The sequence below is a fragment of the Canis lupus genome, chromosome X (assembly GCF_003254725.2).
Source record: "Canis lupus dingo isolate Sandy chromosome X, ASM325472v2, whole genome shotgun sequence".
Lineage (NCBI taxonomy): Eukaryota > Metazoa > Chordata > Mammalia > Carnivora > Canidae > Canis > Canis lupus.
In genome coordinates this window covers 106,392,561-106,410,523 of record NC_064281.1, presented here as the reverse complement: position 1 = coordinate 106,410,523, position 17,963 = coordinate 106,392,561, and the positions used below count along the sequence as shown (strand labels likewise).

The 17,963-nt window shown below is 42.8% G+C and overlaps 1 protein-coding gene across 4 annotated transcripts; it reads right to left on the bottom strand.

Moving 5' to 3' along the window:
• Positions 1–1,623: 1,623 nt before the first annotated feature.
• Positions 1,624–16,244, bottom strand: ZNF449 (zinc finger protein 449). 4 transcript variants are annotated; one of them, XM_049107186.1, is made up of 6 exons: positions 15,692–15,991; positions 15,239–15,312; positions 13,554–14,001; positions 11,566–11,770; positions 4,801–4,914; positions 1,624–4,596 (listed from the first exon to the last, which is right to left on the bottom strand). In XM_049107186.1, exons 3-6 carry the CDS (start codon positions 13,905–13,907, stop codon positions 3,713–3,715), a joined length of 1,557 nt encoding a protein of 518 aa, XP_048963143.1. In that variant the 5' UTR covers positions 13,908–14,001; positions 15,239–15,312; positions 15,692–15,991; the 3' UTR covers positions 1,624–3,712. The 4 variants fall into 4 exon arrangements, with proteins under 4 accessions (XP_048963143.1, XP_025286883.1, XP_025286886.1 ...); XM_025431098.3 differs by lacking the exons at positions 15,239–15,312; positions 15,692–15,991 and adding an exon at positions 16,122–16,244; XM_025431101.3 differs by lacking the exon at positions 15,239–15,312 and having other exon boundaries at positions 15,692–16,008.
• Positions 16,245–17,963: the final 1,719 nt, after the last annotated feature.

Genomic DNA, 17,963 nt, shown 5'->3' with positions numbered 1-17,963 from the left:
AACCTCCACACAGTTTTCCAGAATGGCTATGCCCAGTTCACATTCCCACCAACAGTGCAAGAGGGTTCCCCTTTCTCCACATCCTCTCCAACATTTGTTATTTCCTGTCTTGTTAATTTTCACCATTCTTGCTGGTGTGAAGTGGTATCTCATTGTGGTGTTGATTTGTATTTCCTTGATGGCAAGTGATGCGGAGCACCCTAAATGAACTTTGAAAGCAGAAATAGAATGAAGCTATTTTCTAATCACATTGTGGCAAAATGAAAAGTAAAAAGAAAATGGCAATATCATATTGCTTTGGATCAAAGAGGAATTATAACAAAAACTGCAAAACAAGTAATTTTGAAATCATCAGTAATAACACTGTGGTAGTTAATTTAATGTGCCAATTGACTGCACTAGGAGATGCCCAGATAGCTGGTAAAACATTATTCCTGGGCTTGTCAGAAGGGTGTTAAAAAAGATCACTAGCATTTGACTCAGTGACTAAGCAAAGCAATCTGCTCTCACCAGGTGGAGTGGGCAGCATCCAATCTTGAGGGCCTGAATAGAACAAAAAGGTGGAAGAGCAAACTCCCTTGCTCTCTTCTTGAGCTAGGATGTCCATCCTTTCCTGATCTTGAACATTAAAGCTCCTGGTTCTCTGATTTTAAGACTCTGGGACTTATACATGCAACCCCCCTACCTCAATTCTCAAGTCTTCCACATTGAACTGGGAGTTATGCCATCAGGCTTGAGTTCTGTGTTCCAACTAGAACTGAATTATATACCACCAGCTATCCTGGCTCTCCAGCTAGCAGACAGCAGGTTATGCTACTTATCTTCGCAACTGTATGAGCCACTTCCTGTAATCATTCTCTCTCTCTCTCTCTCTCTCTCTCTCTCTACACACACACACACACACACACACACACCATTAGTTCTGTTTCTCCAGAAAAGCCTAATAGAGACATTATATATACAACTATAGAAGGTGACTAAAACCATATTTAGAGGAAAATCCATAACTTAAATGCTTTTTATCATTAAAAAGCAGAGAATGAAGAGGCAATATCCTGAATATTTATTGAAAGTTTACACTGTGTAAGGCCGGAACAACACATTTCATTTAACCTTCACAGCACTTACGAGGTGGATGCTGGGGCTTTGCCCTTCATAAGTGCTTTAGGAGGTAGGTACTGTATTTTGCCATTACCTTTTGGAAACATTCAGAAATATAACTAGGCACATCCACTAGGATCCACTAGGGACATCCACCAGTATATGTTTCCAAGAACTATTTCACATATTTCTTGATTCAATGCCACAAATATTTCTTAGTGCCTGCTATATACAGGATACCAGAACAAAGAAATGGATAATATCCTGCAAAATTCAGTTGTACATTTATGCTATAGATGAGAGGGAGGATGTGGCTCATATTATGATGGCAACTGAGCCTGCCAGCTAAAACTGACTGTATTAAATTATCAAAATGATGAATAAATCCAGTACCATGGGTGCAGAGAGTAAAGTGATTGCAACTTTGGGTGGGAGCAGGAGTCAATTGTGGTGCTTGTTGCCACAGCTCAAAGAAGTGGTTCTGAGTTGTGCAAACCATTATTAATGTGACTGAAGCAGGAAGAACATACACATTTCCACTTTATTAAAATATTGCATAGATACAGAGCAGTTGGGCACATTCATTCTAAGGCACTGTCCTGGTTTATATGCAAGTCCACAAGAGAGAAAAGAGAAGCCATTACATTCTGTATTGTTCATCTCTACATTCAGACTCCTCCCATGTTACATGTTTATTGCTACTGGGATCTCAACTTTAACCCCACACTTATAGCAGCATCATACAGGGACCCGGATGACGAGAATTAAGGACACACCCTGGCTCTAGCACTTGATATGATTTGGCACTAATTCCAAACTCTCTTGCATGGTTCTCCATGTGTTTCCCAACTCTTGTTTAACTAACAATATTATAAACTCCTTATGAACCTGACTCATGGATTAATGTCTTTACTGATTTCCATTAAGCCTAGAACAGGACAAGGTGGGCACATAGTTGCCCTCGAAATATTTATATTCAACATCACTTACAAGAACTTCAATGGAATAGAAAATATATATATTATATAATATATATATATATATATATATATATATATATATATATATATATATATATAATCTTCCTAATTCTAGTTTGGGGAAAGAATGACTGGTATCTTCATAAAGGGAAAATGCTTGAATGTCCTACCTCTTGTATTTTATAACAAGGAACTAGGCTGAATGAATATTTTCAGGTGTTAACAGTTATAACTGACAGAGTTCTTCCCTTGCTATGGGACTTTGAGTCATGACCACGATTACATGAGAATGTTTATATAAGTAGCAATAAGTGTGTGTGATTATAAGTAAAATTCAAAGAGGCTGAGAATCACCGAGTGACATATAAATTATCTCAATTAGTGATGCTCATCTCCACAGATTGATGTGTCTGTGTATTAAATAAAAAAGGTATATATGTAGAAAATTTTTCATAACACCCTTGAAACAACTGGAGATAACTAGGCTTGGGAGCAAGAAGATTATATTGATAGCTATAGATACATTTGTTAAAGATAAGGTATTCCAAGGAATATTTGCAGAATACCACTTCCGTGGGTTATTAGTGAGTGTACATGAGAAAGGGTTCTGGGGTCAACTAGGTAGGCAAAACATTGAGCCAAAAGAGGTGCTTTTTTTCCACCTTTACTGGAGGGTCTCTCAGAGATTCTTACATGCTGATGTGCACTCTGAATCTAGAAAGTGAAGACAGCAAGGATTCCCTAAGTCATTTGTAAAATTTCTTGTAGAACTAAGGGCTCTACAACACATAGTTAGGGGGACACTGAAGTAAAGAATGGGGAAAGTCTTAAAAGCACTGAGAGACACAGGGATGAAAACCAAAGGAGAGTAAAAAGCAACAGATGCTGGTTCCTCAGTCAATCTAAATTAAATCTGATTCTACTTGTATGACATCAACTGTCAAATGGATTCTTCCACAAAGAGCTTACTTGTTCTGTGAACAAAATAAATCATCAAATTAGTACTCAGATCTAAGCAGCATCAGCCTAGACCACCAACTACACAGACTAACAAACTCCATACAATTCATTAGTAAAGGTTAAAATCTTAATTTCCTTAAACATAAAAAACTTTCAGTGGAAATAACCCAGTTCTTACCAGGCAAATGTGTTCCTGACACATTTTTATTATTTGACAAAATACACTGTCTCCTTCCTTGCTACGTAGGACACAAAGCTTTGAACTAATATAATCACTTTTAATAATGACAGCAGAATAATTACAGTGCTGCTATAGTGGATATGTTGATAGACATGATTATTCATCATATTAACCCTACCCTGAAAAGGATTGTCATCAATGATATGCTTTATATCTATGATAGGTTTGGCCTGGGACACAAAACATTTCACTGTAATGAGAAAAATATCAGAGACAGGAAAAGATCAAATCTGAGAACATTGCAAGAGTAGACAGACACTCTAGAATTCATATACTTTGGAAGATAGGGTTTTAAAATCGTTTTTAAAACCTGTTCTCATAAGTTCAAATGAAAAGATTCTGCGAAGACAAACAGGCTGCTGTAGGTTAAGATTTTTTGTTTTTTTAGTTAGCATCAATTTCTGCAGAAGCCTGTTTCCTTGGATAATCCTTAAAGAAGTCCTCTAAAGTGAGTGACTTGGTGCATAATAAGGCCTGCCCTCTGCCTGAAGCTTTTAGAACAATGACTGCACTTGTATGGCTTTTCCCCTGTATGAATTCTTAAATGAATAACAAGGCTTGGTCTCTGTCTAAAGCTTTTCCCACAATAATTGCATTTAAAAGGTCTCTCTTCTGTGTGAGTTCTCTGATGTAAAGTCAGAGCTGTCAGTCTACTAAAACTTTTACCACAACTGTGACATCGGTGAGGTTTTTCCCCAGAATGAGTTTTCAGATGTCTTTTGAGACTTGATCCATGACAAAAGCTTTTCCCACACTCAAGGCATTTGTAAGTCTCTTCTTCAGAATGGGTTCTCTGGTGCCCTATGAGGTGTGAGCGCCGAGTGAATCGCTTCTTACACACAGTGCATTCATAGGGCCTCTCCCCTGTGTGCAGCCGTTGGTGTCTATAAAGGTCTGAACTACGAAGGAATCTTTTTCCACACTCGGGACACTTATGAGGTTCCTCCCCTGAATGAATTCTCTGGTGCCCTGTAAGTTGTGACTTCCGAGCGAAACATTTTCCACACTGAGGGCATCGGTGAGGTTTTTCTCCTGGACTCTTTTTCTTCTGGGGCCTGGGGTTGAGAGGTTCTTCCACGTTGGGATTCTCAGGCTTCTCTCCAGCAGGGGGGTTCTGGGGATCTATCAGTTTTGTTAAATCTGCCTGCAAATCCTCTGGGGGGCTCTCCCATTGATTTTCTAACTGTACATAGTCCTTTTGCAAAATGGGACCGTGGAGAGCATTCCCCTCTAGAGTGACAATGAATGGATACATGTTCTCCAGTTTTTTCTGTTTTGAAGTATCTTCTTCGTTTTCTATCCCAATCTCAAAACCTGAGGGAAGAAACAGAAATGGCTGCTATCACTGTGTCCCACATTAAAAAAAAAAAAAAGAAAAAACCATGAGCTAAAGTGAAGAGTTGTATTTAGGCACCAGTAGGAATACAGAAATTCCCAAGGAGAATCCCAAACTCTTTATCCTGATCAGGTTGAATTTTTCTTTTCTTTTCTCTGTGGTATCAGTAAACAATTACTTACCAATCTTGGAATCAAGTAACTGCTTCATTTCTTTGGAATCTTGTAGTTCCTTCACCCACACCTCTTCCCGAGGCTCCAATGGAAAGCTCACGTCAAGCTTTGGTATTGGATATCCTAGCCACAAGAAAGATGAGAAGAATAGATGACATCATCAAGGTTTTTCCCTGATGATATATTGGACATGTGGCTGCCTAATATCTACTTCCTCCCTAATCAGAACTACTCCACCCGGACCTCTTACGAGAGTCTATTTTTTAAAGATAAGAATAAAACATGAAATTCAAGGATACTCTCCTTGAATCTATGGAAGGAGAGTGAATCTATTCTGTGTTGAAATCAATGCACTAGGGGCACCTGGGTGGCTGAGTGACTGAGCCTCTCCCTTCTGCTCAGGTCATGATCTTGGGGTCCTGGGACTGAGTCCCACATCAGACTCCCCTCAGGGAGCCTGCTTCTGCCTCTGCCTATGTCTCTGCCTCTCTCTCTGTGTCTCTCATGAATAAGTAAATAAAATCTTAAAAAAAAGAAATCAATGCACTAAATGATCTCTGTATCTATTTCAATGTTTGATTATTCAGGTTAGAGCCAAAATAGGAAGTAAATCTTCATAAAGTTTTGGCATATTAACTGAGAAATGCTGCTACTGAGCACCAAATGAAGAGAGAGCTAAAAGCATGGGTTATGAAACTGTATACTAGAATAATTTCCATTGAGATTTTCACATTAAAATGGAAAATGATGAAATTGGCAACAAGCAAAAGCAGTGTTTGTTTCAAGCCAAATCTAGAAGTGGACTCTCTTGAAATTAACCCAAACTCTCAAAGTGTTTCTCATTGTCAATCTAAGAACAACCAGGACAACGGGGTGCACAGGGGGCTCAGCTGGTCAAGCACTCGACTCTTGATTTCAGCTCAGGTCATGACCTCAGGTGTGAGATCGAGCCCCACATTGCACTCTGCACTGAGTGTGGAGCTTGGTTAAGATTCTTTCTCTCCCTCTCTAAAAAACAAAGAACAACTAGACAAGATTCTTCACTACTATCCCCTGTGTCCTACCATCCCTCTCTCCACTGAGAGCTGGTGTGGCATGCATTCTCTTTCCACGACCCCTCCTAGCTTTCCTCAGCTCTAGCAAAGTATAGTGGTCTTCAGTAAAGTGTGGGATGGAAATTGCTGATTTTAAATCTAAATGTAGGATGCTATTTAAAGGGTCACATTATTTTCTTAAATATTAGCCTTACTAAAATAATATTAGCAATATTAGCAAGACATAAAGAGAGAGAGAGAGAGAGAGAGAGAGGAAGGAAAAAAAAGGAAAGAAATGAAAGAAAGGAAAGAAGAAAGAAAGAAAGAAAGAAAGAAAGAAAGAAAGAAAGAAAGAAGAAGAAGAAGAAAGAAAGAAAGAAAGAAAGAAAGAAAGAAAGAAAGAAAGAAAGAAAGAAAGAAAGAAAGAAAGAAAAGGTATCTAGGAGTGCCTGAGTAGCTCAGTTGGTTAAAGTTCTGCCTTTGACTCAGGTTATGATCCTAGGGTTTGGGGATCGAGCCCCAGACCGAGCTCTCTGCTCAGTCAGCAAGGAAATCTGCTTCTCCTTCTCCCTCTACCCCTGCTTGTGCTTTCCTTCCCTCACTCTCTCTCAAATAAATAAAATCTTTAAAAAAAAAGGAAGTGAAAAGACAAACCACAGAACATGAAAGTATTTTTACAAGTCATATATCTAGTAACAAATTTTTATCTAGAATATACCAAGATCATCCACAACTCAATAATAGTAATACATATAATCCAATTTTAAAATAGGAAAAAACCTAAATAGGCATTTCTCCATATCATTGTATGAAGATATACAAATGACCAATAAGCCAATGAAAAGATTGGCTTATTGACTAAATAAAGACTAACACCATTAGTCTTTAAAGAAATGTAAATGAAAACTTCCATTAGATACCACTTAACACCCACTAAGAATAAAAATATCAGATTCTTCTCAAGTGTACATGAGACAGTCTATGGGATACAGACCATATGTTAGGCCACAAGTTAGTTCCAATATATTTAAAAACATATATATCATTCAAAGTACTTATTCCAACCATGGTGGGATGAAGTTAGAAACAAGAGAAGGAAAACTGGAAAACTGACAAATTTGTGAAAATTGAATAAAACCTCTTAAATAACCAATGGATGGCAAGAACAAATCACAAAGAAAGTTACAAAATACTTAGATATAAACAAAAATGAAAACACAACACCAAAACTTAGAGATACAATGAATGCAGTGCTAAGTAGATAATTTATAGCTATAAGCACTTCCATTAGTAAACAAAAATAATCCCAAAACAATAACAAAACTTTACAATTTAATAAATGAGAAAAGAAGAAAAACTAAACCCAAAGCTAGTAGAAGGGAGGAAACAAAAAAGAATAGGCAGAGATAAACAAAATAAAGACTAGAAAGATAATAGGGAAAAATCAGTGAAACCAAAAATTGTTTTTTTTTAATTAATCAACTTGACAAACCTTTAAATAGATGAACTAAGAAAAAGAGAAAGAAGGCTCAAATTGTTAAAATTAAAGAGGACAAATAAGATGAAAATCGAGAGGGAGGCAAACCATAAGAGACATTGAACTCTAAGAAACAGAGTGTTGGTGGAGGGGAGCAGGGGAGGGGGTAGGGACAACTTGGTGACATATGAAGGAGGGCACATGATGAAATGAGCACCGAGTGTTATTTACAACTGATGAATCATTAAAATCTACTTCTGAAACTAATAATACAGTATATGTTATTATCTGCATTGAATTTAAATAAAGATTTTAAAAAATTAAAGTGGTGATATTATCAATGCGTCTACATAGATAAAATAATTTTAAAAGTACTATGAACAATTGTACACAAACAAATTGGATAACCTAGATGAAAGAGATAAATTTCCAGAAACATAAAACTTACCAAGACTAAAACATAAAGAAATAGAAAAACCTGAATAGCCCTCTAACCAGTAAGGAGATTGAAGCAGCAATCAAAAATCTCCTGACAAAGAAAAGCCTGATGGCTTCACTGGTAGATTCTATCAAACATATAAAGAAGAACTAATACAAATCATTCTCAAACTTTTCCAAAAAAAAAAAAAATGAAGGGAAGGAGACACTTCCTAACTCATTCTCTGAGGCCAACATTACCCTGATACCAAAGCCAGAAAAGACATTATAAGAAAAACTACATACCAATTCCCTTATGAACACTGATAGAAAAATAAACTTGAACAAGATATTGGCAAATTGAATTCAGCAGCATATTAAATGGATAATACACCATGATCATGTGATATTTTTTTAATTTATTTTTTATTGGTGTTCAATTTACCAACATACAGAATAACCCCCAGTGCCCGTCACCCATTCACTCCCACCCCTCCGCCCTCCTCCCCTTCTACCACCCCTAGTCATGTGATATATGATCCTGGAATGCAAAGATTTTTCAACATATGAAAATCAGTCAATGTAATATGCCACATTAACAGAATGAGGGAAAAAAAACAGTATAATCTCAAATGATGTGGAAAAAGCAAAATTCAACACATTTTCATGATAAAAGAACACTCAACAAAATAGAACAGAAGGAAATTACCTCCACATAACAAAAGCCATATATGAAAAACTCAGAGGGAACTTCATACTCAACGGTGAAAGACTGAAAGCTTTTCCTCTAAGGTTAGGTAGAAGGCAAGGATGCCTATTTGCCCACTCTATTCAACACAGTACTGGAAGTCCTAGTCAGAGCGATTAGGCAAGAAAAAGAAATAAATGGCATCCAAATTGAAAAGGATGAAGTAAAGTGATCTCTATTAGCAGATTAGATGACCTAATATGTAGAAACCTTGAAGACTCCGCTAACAAACTGATAGAATTCATAAATGAATTCAGCAAAGTACCAGGATGCAAAGTGAACATGCAAAACTTAGTTCCATTTCTATACACTAACAATGAACAATTCTGGAAACTATGAAAACAATTCCACTTACAATAACATTGAAAAAAATAAAATAATTAGGAATTAAATAAGTACGTGAAAGACTTAAAATAAAAATTACAAGACATCGGCAAAAGAAATTAAAGAAGATATAAATATAGGAATACACATCCCATGTTCATGGATTAGAAGACTTGATATTGTTAAGATGTCAATACTACCAAAAGTGATCTACAGATTCAATACAATCTCTGTCAAAACCCCAATGATACTTTTTTCATGAACAGAAAATCCCTGGGGCAACCAGCTGGCTCAGTCAGTTAAGTGTCCAACTCTTAATTTCTGCTCAGGTCATGATCTCAAGGTTGTGAGATCAAGCCCCACATCAGGCTCTGCTCTGGGCATGGAGCCTGCCTATAATTCTCTCTCCTTCTCCCTCTGCCCCCAACACTTGCTTGCTCTCTAAAAAAAATTAATAGAAAAATCCATACCTAAAATTCATATATAATCTCCAGGGTTACCCAAATAGACAAAAAAAAAAAAAATCTTGGAAAGGAAGAGAAAAGCTAGAGGTCTCACACTTCCTGATTTTAAAACTTACTAAAAAAGGGAACCCTGGGTGGCGCAGCGGTTTGGCGCCTGCCTTTGGCCCAGGGCGCGATCCTGGAGACCCGGGATCGAGTCCCACGTCAGGCTCCCGGTGCATGGAGCCTGCTTCTCCCTCTGCCTGTGTCTCTGCCTCTCTCTCTCTCTCTCTCTGTGTGACTACCATAAATAAATAAAAATTTAAAAAAAAAATAAATAAATAAAATAAAACTTACTAAAAAGTAACAGTAATCAAAATAGTTCGGTACTGGCATAAAGACAGGTATATATAGACCAATGGCATAGAATACATAGCCCATAAGTAAACTTTCATATATATAGTGAAATGATTGTTAACCATGATACCAAGGTCATTCAATGGAAAAACAATACTCTTTTCAACAAATGGTGCTGGAAAAAGTGGATTATGCATATGCAAATGAATGAAGTTAGAACCTTACATCACAGTGCATGCAAAAATTAACACAGAATGGATCAAAGACCTAAAATTATAAAACTCTCAGAGGAGGGATGTCTGGGTGACTCAGCGGTTTAGCATCTGCCTTCTGCTCAGGGCATGCTCCCAGGTCTGGGATCAAGTCCCACAACACGCTCCTTGCAGGGAGCGTGCTTCTCCCTCTGCCTATGTCTTTGCCTCTCTCTCTCTATGTCTCTCATGAATAAATAAATAAAATCTTAAAAAAAACTCTCAGAGGAAAAGCATCTTGACATTGGATTTGTCAATGATTTCTTGGATGTGACACCTAAAGTATAGGCAACAACAACAAAAAAATGGATACAGAGTACTTCATGAAAAAAATTTAAAATTTATCCATTAAAAGGCAGCTTAAAGAGAGTAAAAAGGCAACCCACAAATGGGAAAATATTTGCCAATCATATATAGAGAACTCTAAAATCCAAAGACAAAAAGCAACATGAATTTTGAAATGTGTAAAGGATGTAAACAGACATTCTCCAAAGATGATATCCAAAAGGCCAATAAGCACATGTTCAATATCCTTAATCATTTGGGAAATGCAAATCCAAACTACTGTGAGATGCCACCTCACGCCTATTAGGAATGCTACTATCACAAAAGAGAAAGTAACAAGTGTTAGTGAATGTGGAGAAACTGGAAAAGTTATACATTGTTGGTGGGCATGTAAAATGGTACAGTTCCTGTGGAAACCAGCGTGGCTGTTCCTCAATTAAAAAAATAGAATTACCATATGATTCAGCAATTCCACCTCTGCTTATATGGCCCAAAAAAAGTAAAAGTGGGGTCTCAAAAAGATATCTGCACCTCTGTGTTCATACAAATATTACTTACAATCACTAAAACATAGAAGCAAACCAAGCATATGTTTAGGTAAAACAGATAAGCCAAATTTGGTAATACATACGTTGGCATATTAGTTAGCCTTTAGTTGGATAGGAATACTGACACACACTACAAATGGAAAAACCTTAAGGACATTCTCCTAAGTGTAATAAGCCAGTCACAAAACAACAAATACTGTATGATTCCATTTACATGAGGTACATAGAGGAGTCCAATTTATAGAGACAGAAAGTTGAATGGTAGTCTCCAGGGGCTAGGGAGATGGAAAGTTCTTGTTTAAATGAGCATGGGGTTTCAGTTTACAAAATGAAAATAGATATGGAAATGGATGGTAGGAATGGTGTCACATTATGAATGTAGTCAATGCCATTGAACTATACAGGTCAAAATGATTAAGATGTTGGGGCACCTGGGGGGCTCAGTCAATGAAGAGTCTGCCTTCAGCTAAGGTCATGATCCTGGAGTCCCAAGATCGAGCCTTGCTTTGGGCTCCCTGCACAGTGAAGAGTCGGCTTCTCCCTCTGCTCCTCCCCTGCTTATGCTCTCTCTCTAATAAATAAATAAATAAAATCTTTTTAAAAATGATTAAATTCTAAACCTCATGTTATGTGTATTTTACAAAAATAAAAAAAATGAAAAGAGGAAAATAGGCTTCCTGAGCAGGGTCATAGCTTAAGGGGTTCTGAATCCCATCTGCTGTCCCGAGCTTTGTTCCTAACTGTTCCCAGAAAGGTATCCCTCCTCCTGCTCTTCACCACAGCACTCCTTTCCATCCAGTGACCAACGTTTCTAACACGACCCCAAACCCAGGATGCTCTGGAGCTCTCAACATACAAACCACAAAAGGGAACTCATACCCTTGCCTTACCAGGGTCCAGGAAGGGCTGGCAATCCTCAGCGGCACCATAGTCCAACTCCTGCAGCCCCGCCTGTGGGATCCAGGCCTCTGCCACTGGGGCTTCTGGGGCAGGTCCCATCACTTGCAGTGAGGGTGACTCCAGGTGGATGTTGGGCGCTACATGTGCCGTTCCCACTGGTGCCAGCTCCTCCAAGAGCATTTCCTGCCTATCGATCTGGGGAAAACGGCAGAACCCATCAATCTCGAGTCTAGACCAGCACTGCCCAGTAGCAACAATGTGAGCCAGCCATGTCATGTTAAGTTTCCAGTACCCATACAGAAAAAGAATAGGTTAAGTCAATCTTAATGACATGCACTATTTCACCCAATATAGCTAAAGCACCACAATTTTAGAGTGTAATCAATATAAATAAGTATTAATGAGATATTTCGCCTACTTCATCGTTCATACTCAGTCTTCTGAATGTGATGACTGTTTTATACTTACAGCACATCTCAATTTGGACTAGCTACATTTCTAGTGCCCAAGAGCCACACTTGGCTGGTGGCTACCACACACCACACTGGGCAGTGCACAATTGGGCTACAGGCAGGTAAAATCTTATATAGCAAGCCAAACCCAGAAGACAGAGAAAGGAAGGGAAAACCATAAAGTCATTCTATCCTGGGAAGGGGAGGCAGGGAAATTGGGAAAACTCTAGATCCGGCAGGCTAACTGCACAGATGCATCAACACGCAATCCTGGGTTCCTAAGGCCCAACTAGAAGCCCTTTCTCCCTTTTGCCAAAGGTTCTGCCCTGTGCCAGGTGCCTCTGAGCAGGAGGCGGTGCGCTGCCACCAAAGGGTGATGTGGCATGATGACAGGCAGCTATCAGAATTCAGCAGGTGAAGAGGCGCCTGGGTGGCTCAGTCTATTAAGCATCTGCCTTCGGCTCAGGTCATGGTCCTGGAGCCCTGGGATTGAGCCCGACGTCACGCTCCCCGCTCAATGGGGAGCCTGCTTCTCTCTCTTCTCCCTGCTCGAGTTCTCTCTCCCTCTCTCTCTCTCAAATAAATAAATAAAATCTTCTAAAAAAAGAAAGAAGTTAGCAGGTGGAGATGGGAGTATGTATCAATCATTCATAGTGCTAAAATGTTTCAAGTCCCTACCAACTTTGTACTTGCCCCTCAAACTTCCATCTAGGTAAAAAGAACCTGTCAAGCACCTCACTCTGTTGTACAGATAAGCACAAAATATTTTTGCATAATTTAGCATGATTTAAATCTCCCAGGAAAGCCCTAGTTTGGAAACCAAACAACCACTCTATCACTTATTGTTCAGATTTACTAACTTGTTGCCATTTGGGAAAATTACAGGACCAGCAGTGCTGGTGGCTGTTGCCTTCACAGTAAGTCTGTGCATAGATGGGGGCATCAACAACCTCATGAGGTTTTCCAGTGTAGTCAAGCCCCAACGTGTGTGTTCATATGCTTATTTGATTATGACAAACTACGTTCACTTTCCTTTATATCCTTTCTAGGCTCCACTTGACTCGGATTGGCAACATTTTCTTATAGGAAGTCAGATAATAAATAATTTACGCTTTGTGGGGCATGTTGGTCTACTGCATACAGTTCTTGTATTAACAACTCTTTACAAAGATAATAAATAAGCATTATTAGATAATGGCTGCATAAAACAGGCCATAAGCTGCATTTGGCCCATGGATCACAGAACCCTTACAGTAATGTTTTTTATTTTGTATATGTAAATTGGTTATATTACACATAAATTTCATTTCAGGATAGAAGAGGCAGTACCAAATATTTGTTATAGAATACGAGTTGGGTTTAATAGTTGAGAATCACTGAGCCATATATGCTAATTACAGCAGAAGAGAAAAATGAAAACCACTTCTAGGAAAGCATGGGGCTCAAAATGAAATGTCTGATCTAGGATCAGATGTCTCTGCTATTTCTCTTTGTCTAATTACCATGATCCCAAACTCTTTTCTCACCTGCTGCTCTGGTATCTCAAGTTCTCTCTGTAAGTCTTCTATCAGTGACACAACTCTTTCTCTATTCTCTGGACAATGTTCCCTCACCCAGGTCTCTATCTCCGTGGGCAGGATGGTTAGGAACTGCTCCAACACTAGCAGCTCCAATATTTGCTCCTTAGAACGCATCTTTGGCTTCAGCCATTGACAACAAAGCTCCCAGAGTTTGTTGAAAGCTTCATGAGGCCCGGCTGCTTCTTTGTACTGGAACTGCCTGAAGCGCTGGCGGAAGACTTCACAGTCAGCATCATAGTCTTGAAACACGGAGCCCTGATTCAAGGAGGCCTGGATTGCACAACCCAGGGCCACAGCCATCGCCCTGTTCTGGCGGTGTGCAATTTCTCTGGGGCTAGAAGTCTCAGATTCCAATAGGTTTCTTTGTGCAGGCGTCAAGGGGAGCTACCCACAGCTAAGGACAGGGCAAAGCAAGAAAGAAGGAACAGCAGTTGTTACCAGAGGATATACTTACTTCCCCTAACTTGCTTACTTTCCACCAAGCCCTAAAGCAGCAGAACTTAATCTTCTTTGGTGATTTTGAGAATTTAATGAAGGCCATGGAATCACTTCCTAGAAAAATACACATACACACCTAAATCCGCATCTATTTTCCAAAAATTTACAAAATGTTCTAGACCAAATATGGACCCTCTAAAATTCTGCTACACAATATGGTAGCAAGAAGTCCCATGTGGCAGTTTCAGTTTAAATTCATTGCAATTACACATTCAGTTTCTCATTCAAATCTATGGAGCACATTTCAAGTGCTGCATAGATTTCATTGTAGACAGTTCTACTGGACAGTTTGGCTCCAGAATTCCATTGATCCACAGATGTGCTGGCCTATAACCCCAGCCCCAGTCTAATACAAGCTGTCTTGTGTTTCTGAATATACACAGGCCACAAAAGAAATGGGGGAAGGAGCACTGGCTAACAACCCTAAAAGTCCAAGTGGCTCTGAGTGACCCTCGGTCACCTTCAGATGCAGATATATTAGCTGCAGCCATGCCTCCAAAGGCTGCAAATCCACAAGCCTTCATTCCTCTCTACTCAAGGGGTGTGTACTTCAGCCAGCATCAGCCTGAACCTCCTCCTGGTAGGGCACGCGGGGCTTCCTCTGGAGAAAAATACACCACAACAGCGTGGGCTACCGGCCATCTTTTCTGGGTGAAGAATGAAGGACACTTCATGTTCCTCCTGCTGTGTCCAGGTACTGCTCTAAGCCTCCTGCATAGGTCAGGTCCCATAGCCGTCACCCAAATCTAGGAGGTGGGGGCTAGTATTATGCCCTGAGTACAGAGGAGGGGACTGAGATTTGTGGCTCAGAAGCACTGAATAACTTGTCCCAGGTCACACAGTATATGCCAGAGGGTTATGGTGACGAGGCTAAAATGAACAGATCTCTGCAACGGTCATGTCTAAAACTATCAAAATGTTCTTAGTGCAATCTCTGAGGTCACAGATGAGGTCAAATGCAGATCTCAATACCACTACTCACCCTATGCTATGGATCCTCTCTCTACATATTTGCCCAGATGCCTCATGTACCTGTACTCTTCCCTGCAGTAGCACAAGAAATACTCATGATCTTCCTACTTAGTCATCCCAAATGTACATTGTGACCCTATATACTTTAACTCCATGCTAACCTGTACTTTAGCAGCAGATCCATCCACATGTGATAACCTGCTGGCTTTGTGACCCTGACATCCAGTGCTTCTGTCTGTAACAGGGAAATAATCATAGAATTGATTTCATAAAGCTTTCCTGTAGTAGTAGATTCAACTGCATGGAAGTGAACTGCAGCTGCGTGGCCTGGCACAGGAGAACCGCTCAAGCCAATTTATTGCTCCCAAAGACTCATTCCTAGAAAGCTTCCCCCGTCCCCCCTACCCCCAGGCACTGAACCCTCCCCGCTGGAAGGCATCCAGGAAGCGGGCTGCCTTGGGCTGTGGACCCGCCCTGACTGTGCTGGGCCTCAGAGCTGGCAGCCCTCCACACACGGGCCCCAACCCTCCAGCACGTCCACTAGGGCCCTGATTGTCCCGCGGTCCCTCCATCCGCCCTCCCGCAGAGCAACCTCACTGCACCCCTGCGCTCACAGCTTCTCTCCAAAGCCGCCTGAGCGAGCCCGCGCTCTCACGGCCCACGGATAACCAGGGTGCATGCAAAGCGGGCACTTGCAGAAAGGCTAGGGCGACACGTCGCGGGAACTTCTAAAAGCCGGTTACAAATCGGCTGCCTGGGGTGTGGGTGCGGCCCCAGCGCACTCCCCACCAGGATGTCCCAGCGTCCTGACGGGCGCTCAGGACCCCGGACAACCGCGGGAAGGCCCGACCGGGTCGCAGGGAGCAGCGGCGGCGACCCGGGCCGGACAGGGGCCCGCCGCGTGTCCTTCGTCCACGCGCCCGCCGCCAGGTCAGGGCTGGTGGCGGCCAGTTGGCGTAGCCCTAGCGGGATGGGAGCCCCGCCGCCCGCGCCCGCGCCCGCGCCCCAGGGACGGCCACGCCCTCTGGCCGCTCAGGGACTCACCGCCTCGGCGCCCACGGCTCTCCCAGGCTCCCCGGGGCAGCTGCGCAGAACGCAGGCGCGCGCCCGCCCTGTAGACTACATTTCCCGGCAGGCCCAGAAACTCCCGTCCCGCTGTCTGGGCCGCAGAGCATGCTGACGTGGGAGTGGCCGCCACTTCCTTGGCCTCCTAGGGGCCTCCTGCCACTTTGGAAGCTTTCCCTTTTCCGGTCAGAAGCGCTTCCAAAGCCCAGGGGCTTGGGTGGGACGTCCCTTGTTCCTGATCCTACCGAGGCTTCTCTCTCATCCACCCCAGAGGAACCGGAGGGGTGGGGATCCCCTTCAACTGGGTCACTGAATCTCAAACCTCTCAGTGCAGAGAGAATTTCCTGGGAGGCCCTGCACGTAACACTGCACATCTCTGGGCCCCTTGCCGACACCCTGACACCCCGATGCACAGCATCTCGCCTGAGCTGGACAATTCGCATTTTCATAAGCTTTCCTGGGCTTATGACTCTGGTCTCGGTCTGGCGGGTACCAGTGACCTTCAGGTACCTTTCTAGTTTTTTCCGTTCAACACCTGAGCTTTGATCTCCCTACCCAGTGTGCTTCTCTCAGCCCTGGCCACTAGAAGAGGGCTCCTGGGTGTTGGGGGGTGTTGGGGTTCTCCCCCCCGCCCTGCCTCTTGTCTTCCAAATGATCCCTCACGGGCCAAGCCCTCCAATGGGGTCACATTTTCCTCCCTGGCTGAGCTGGCGCCAGGCCAGAGGCGATGCTGTCACTGAGGCCACATCATGCAAACCTTGCTCCCCAGCTGGCACCCTTGGTGTTCGGATGCCAGACTTTAGGCCTGCTGCTATGTCTGTGGTGGGAACAGGACCAAGTCATGCGTGGGTCCCGGACAGAGAGGAGACAGCCACCTGCGATTGTGCCTCCCAACCCCGCACAGAAGCAGGTGGAGAGTGTGCAGGAACCCCACCACCCAGAATCCACAGAGGCCACAGCCCTGGACACAGTTCTGCTGGGGCTGGACTCAGGCTGATGGACTGGGAGCCCGGGGCACGGCGGTCATGCACCTGCTGTTTAATGTCGTCCACCCGGGGCGTCCGGCACCTTGGATGGTGGTCACAGCTGGTTTCAGGGTCACAAGGCCTAGGAACCTGACCCTGGCGTCCAGCCCGGGCTCCTAGGAGCCAAAGCCTCCTGAGTGTAACAGCCCCGGAGTTGCTGTGCCTGCCGCCAGGAGCTGACCCTACCCCACCACAGCCCACCACAGCCCACCCCACCCTGAAGGCGCAGCCTGGTGGCCTCTCGCCTGCCCTTGTGGCTTCTGCCACTGGGCCCCAGGAAACCATCAGGCAGCTCCTGGAGCTTTTCCAGCGGTCAAAGGCTTCGGCCTGAGATGCGCACCCTGGAACAGGTCCTAGGTCCCTTGGCGTCCGAGCAGTTCCTGGCCCTCCTGGCCCAGGAGATCCACAGCCGCATGCAGAAGCTGCTTCTGCAGAGCTGCGAGGAAGCTGTGCCTCTCGCAGAGTCTAGGCAGAGCTTGGGGGCGAGGGACTAGGTCAGAGAGAGAGTAAGCGCGGGCTCCTATCTGGTCTGGGTTGCCTGAAAGACTGAGAGCCCATGGACTCTTACTTGCCCATTCACATTCTTGATTGTCCCGGGAGACCTGACTTGGGCAAGTGACCTTTTGTGGTTTCCTTTGCCACTTGGATCCTGCAGGTTTTCCCCGGGCGCACCTGTCTCCGCGGGGAGGCGCTGTTCCTGCTGAGGTCGTCAGGGTGCGCTCCACTGGGATCCCAAGGGTTTGCATGCTGGCTCTGCTGGCTGCCCACTAATGGTGTAACTCTGCGCAAGTTACTG

Excerpts from the sequence above, each read along its gene's own strand:
- ZNF449 (XM_025431098.3), bottom strand. The coding sequence starts at position 13,907 with ATGGCTGTGGCCCTGGGTTGTGCAATCCAGGCCTCCTTGAATCAGGGC. Across the intron at positions 11,771-13,553 it reads TTGAGATACCAGAGCAGCAG|ATCGATAGGCAGGAAATGCT; the intron begins GTGAGAAAAGAG and ends CGTTTTCCCCAG. Across the intron at positions 4,597-4,800 it reads GTTACTTGATTCCAAGATTG|GTTTTGAGATTGGGATAGAA; the intron begins GTAAGTAATTGT and ends TTCTTCCCTCAG.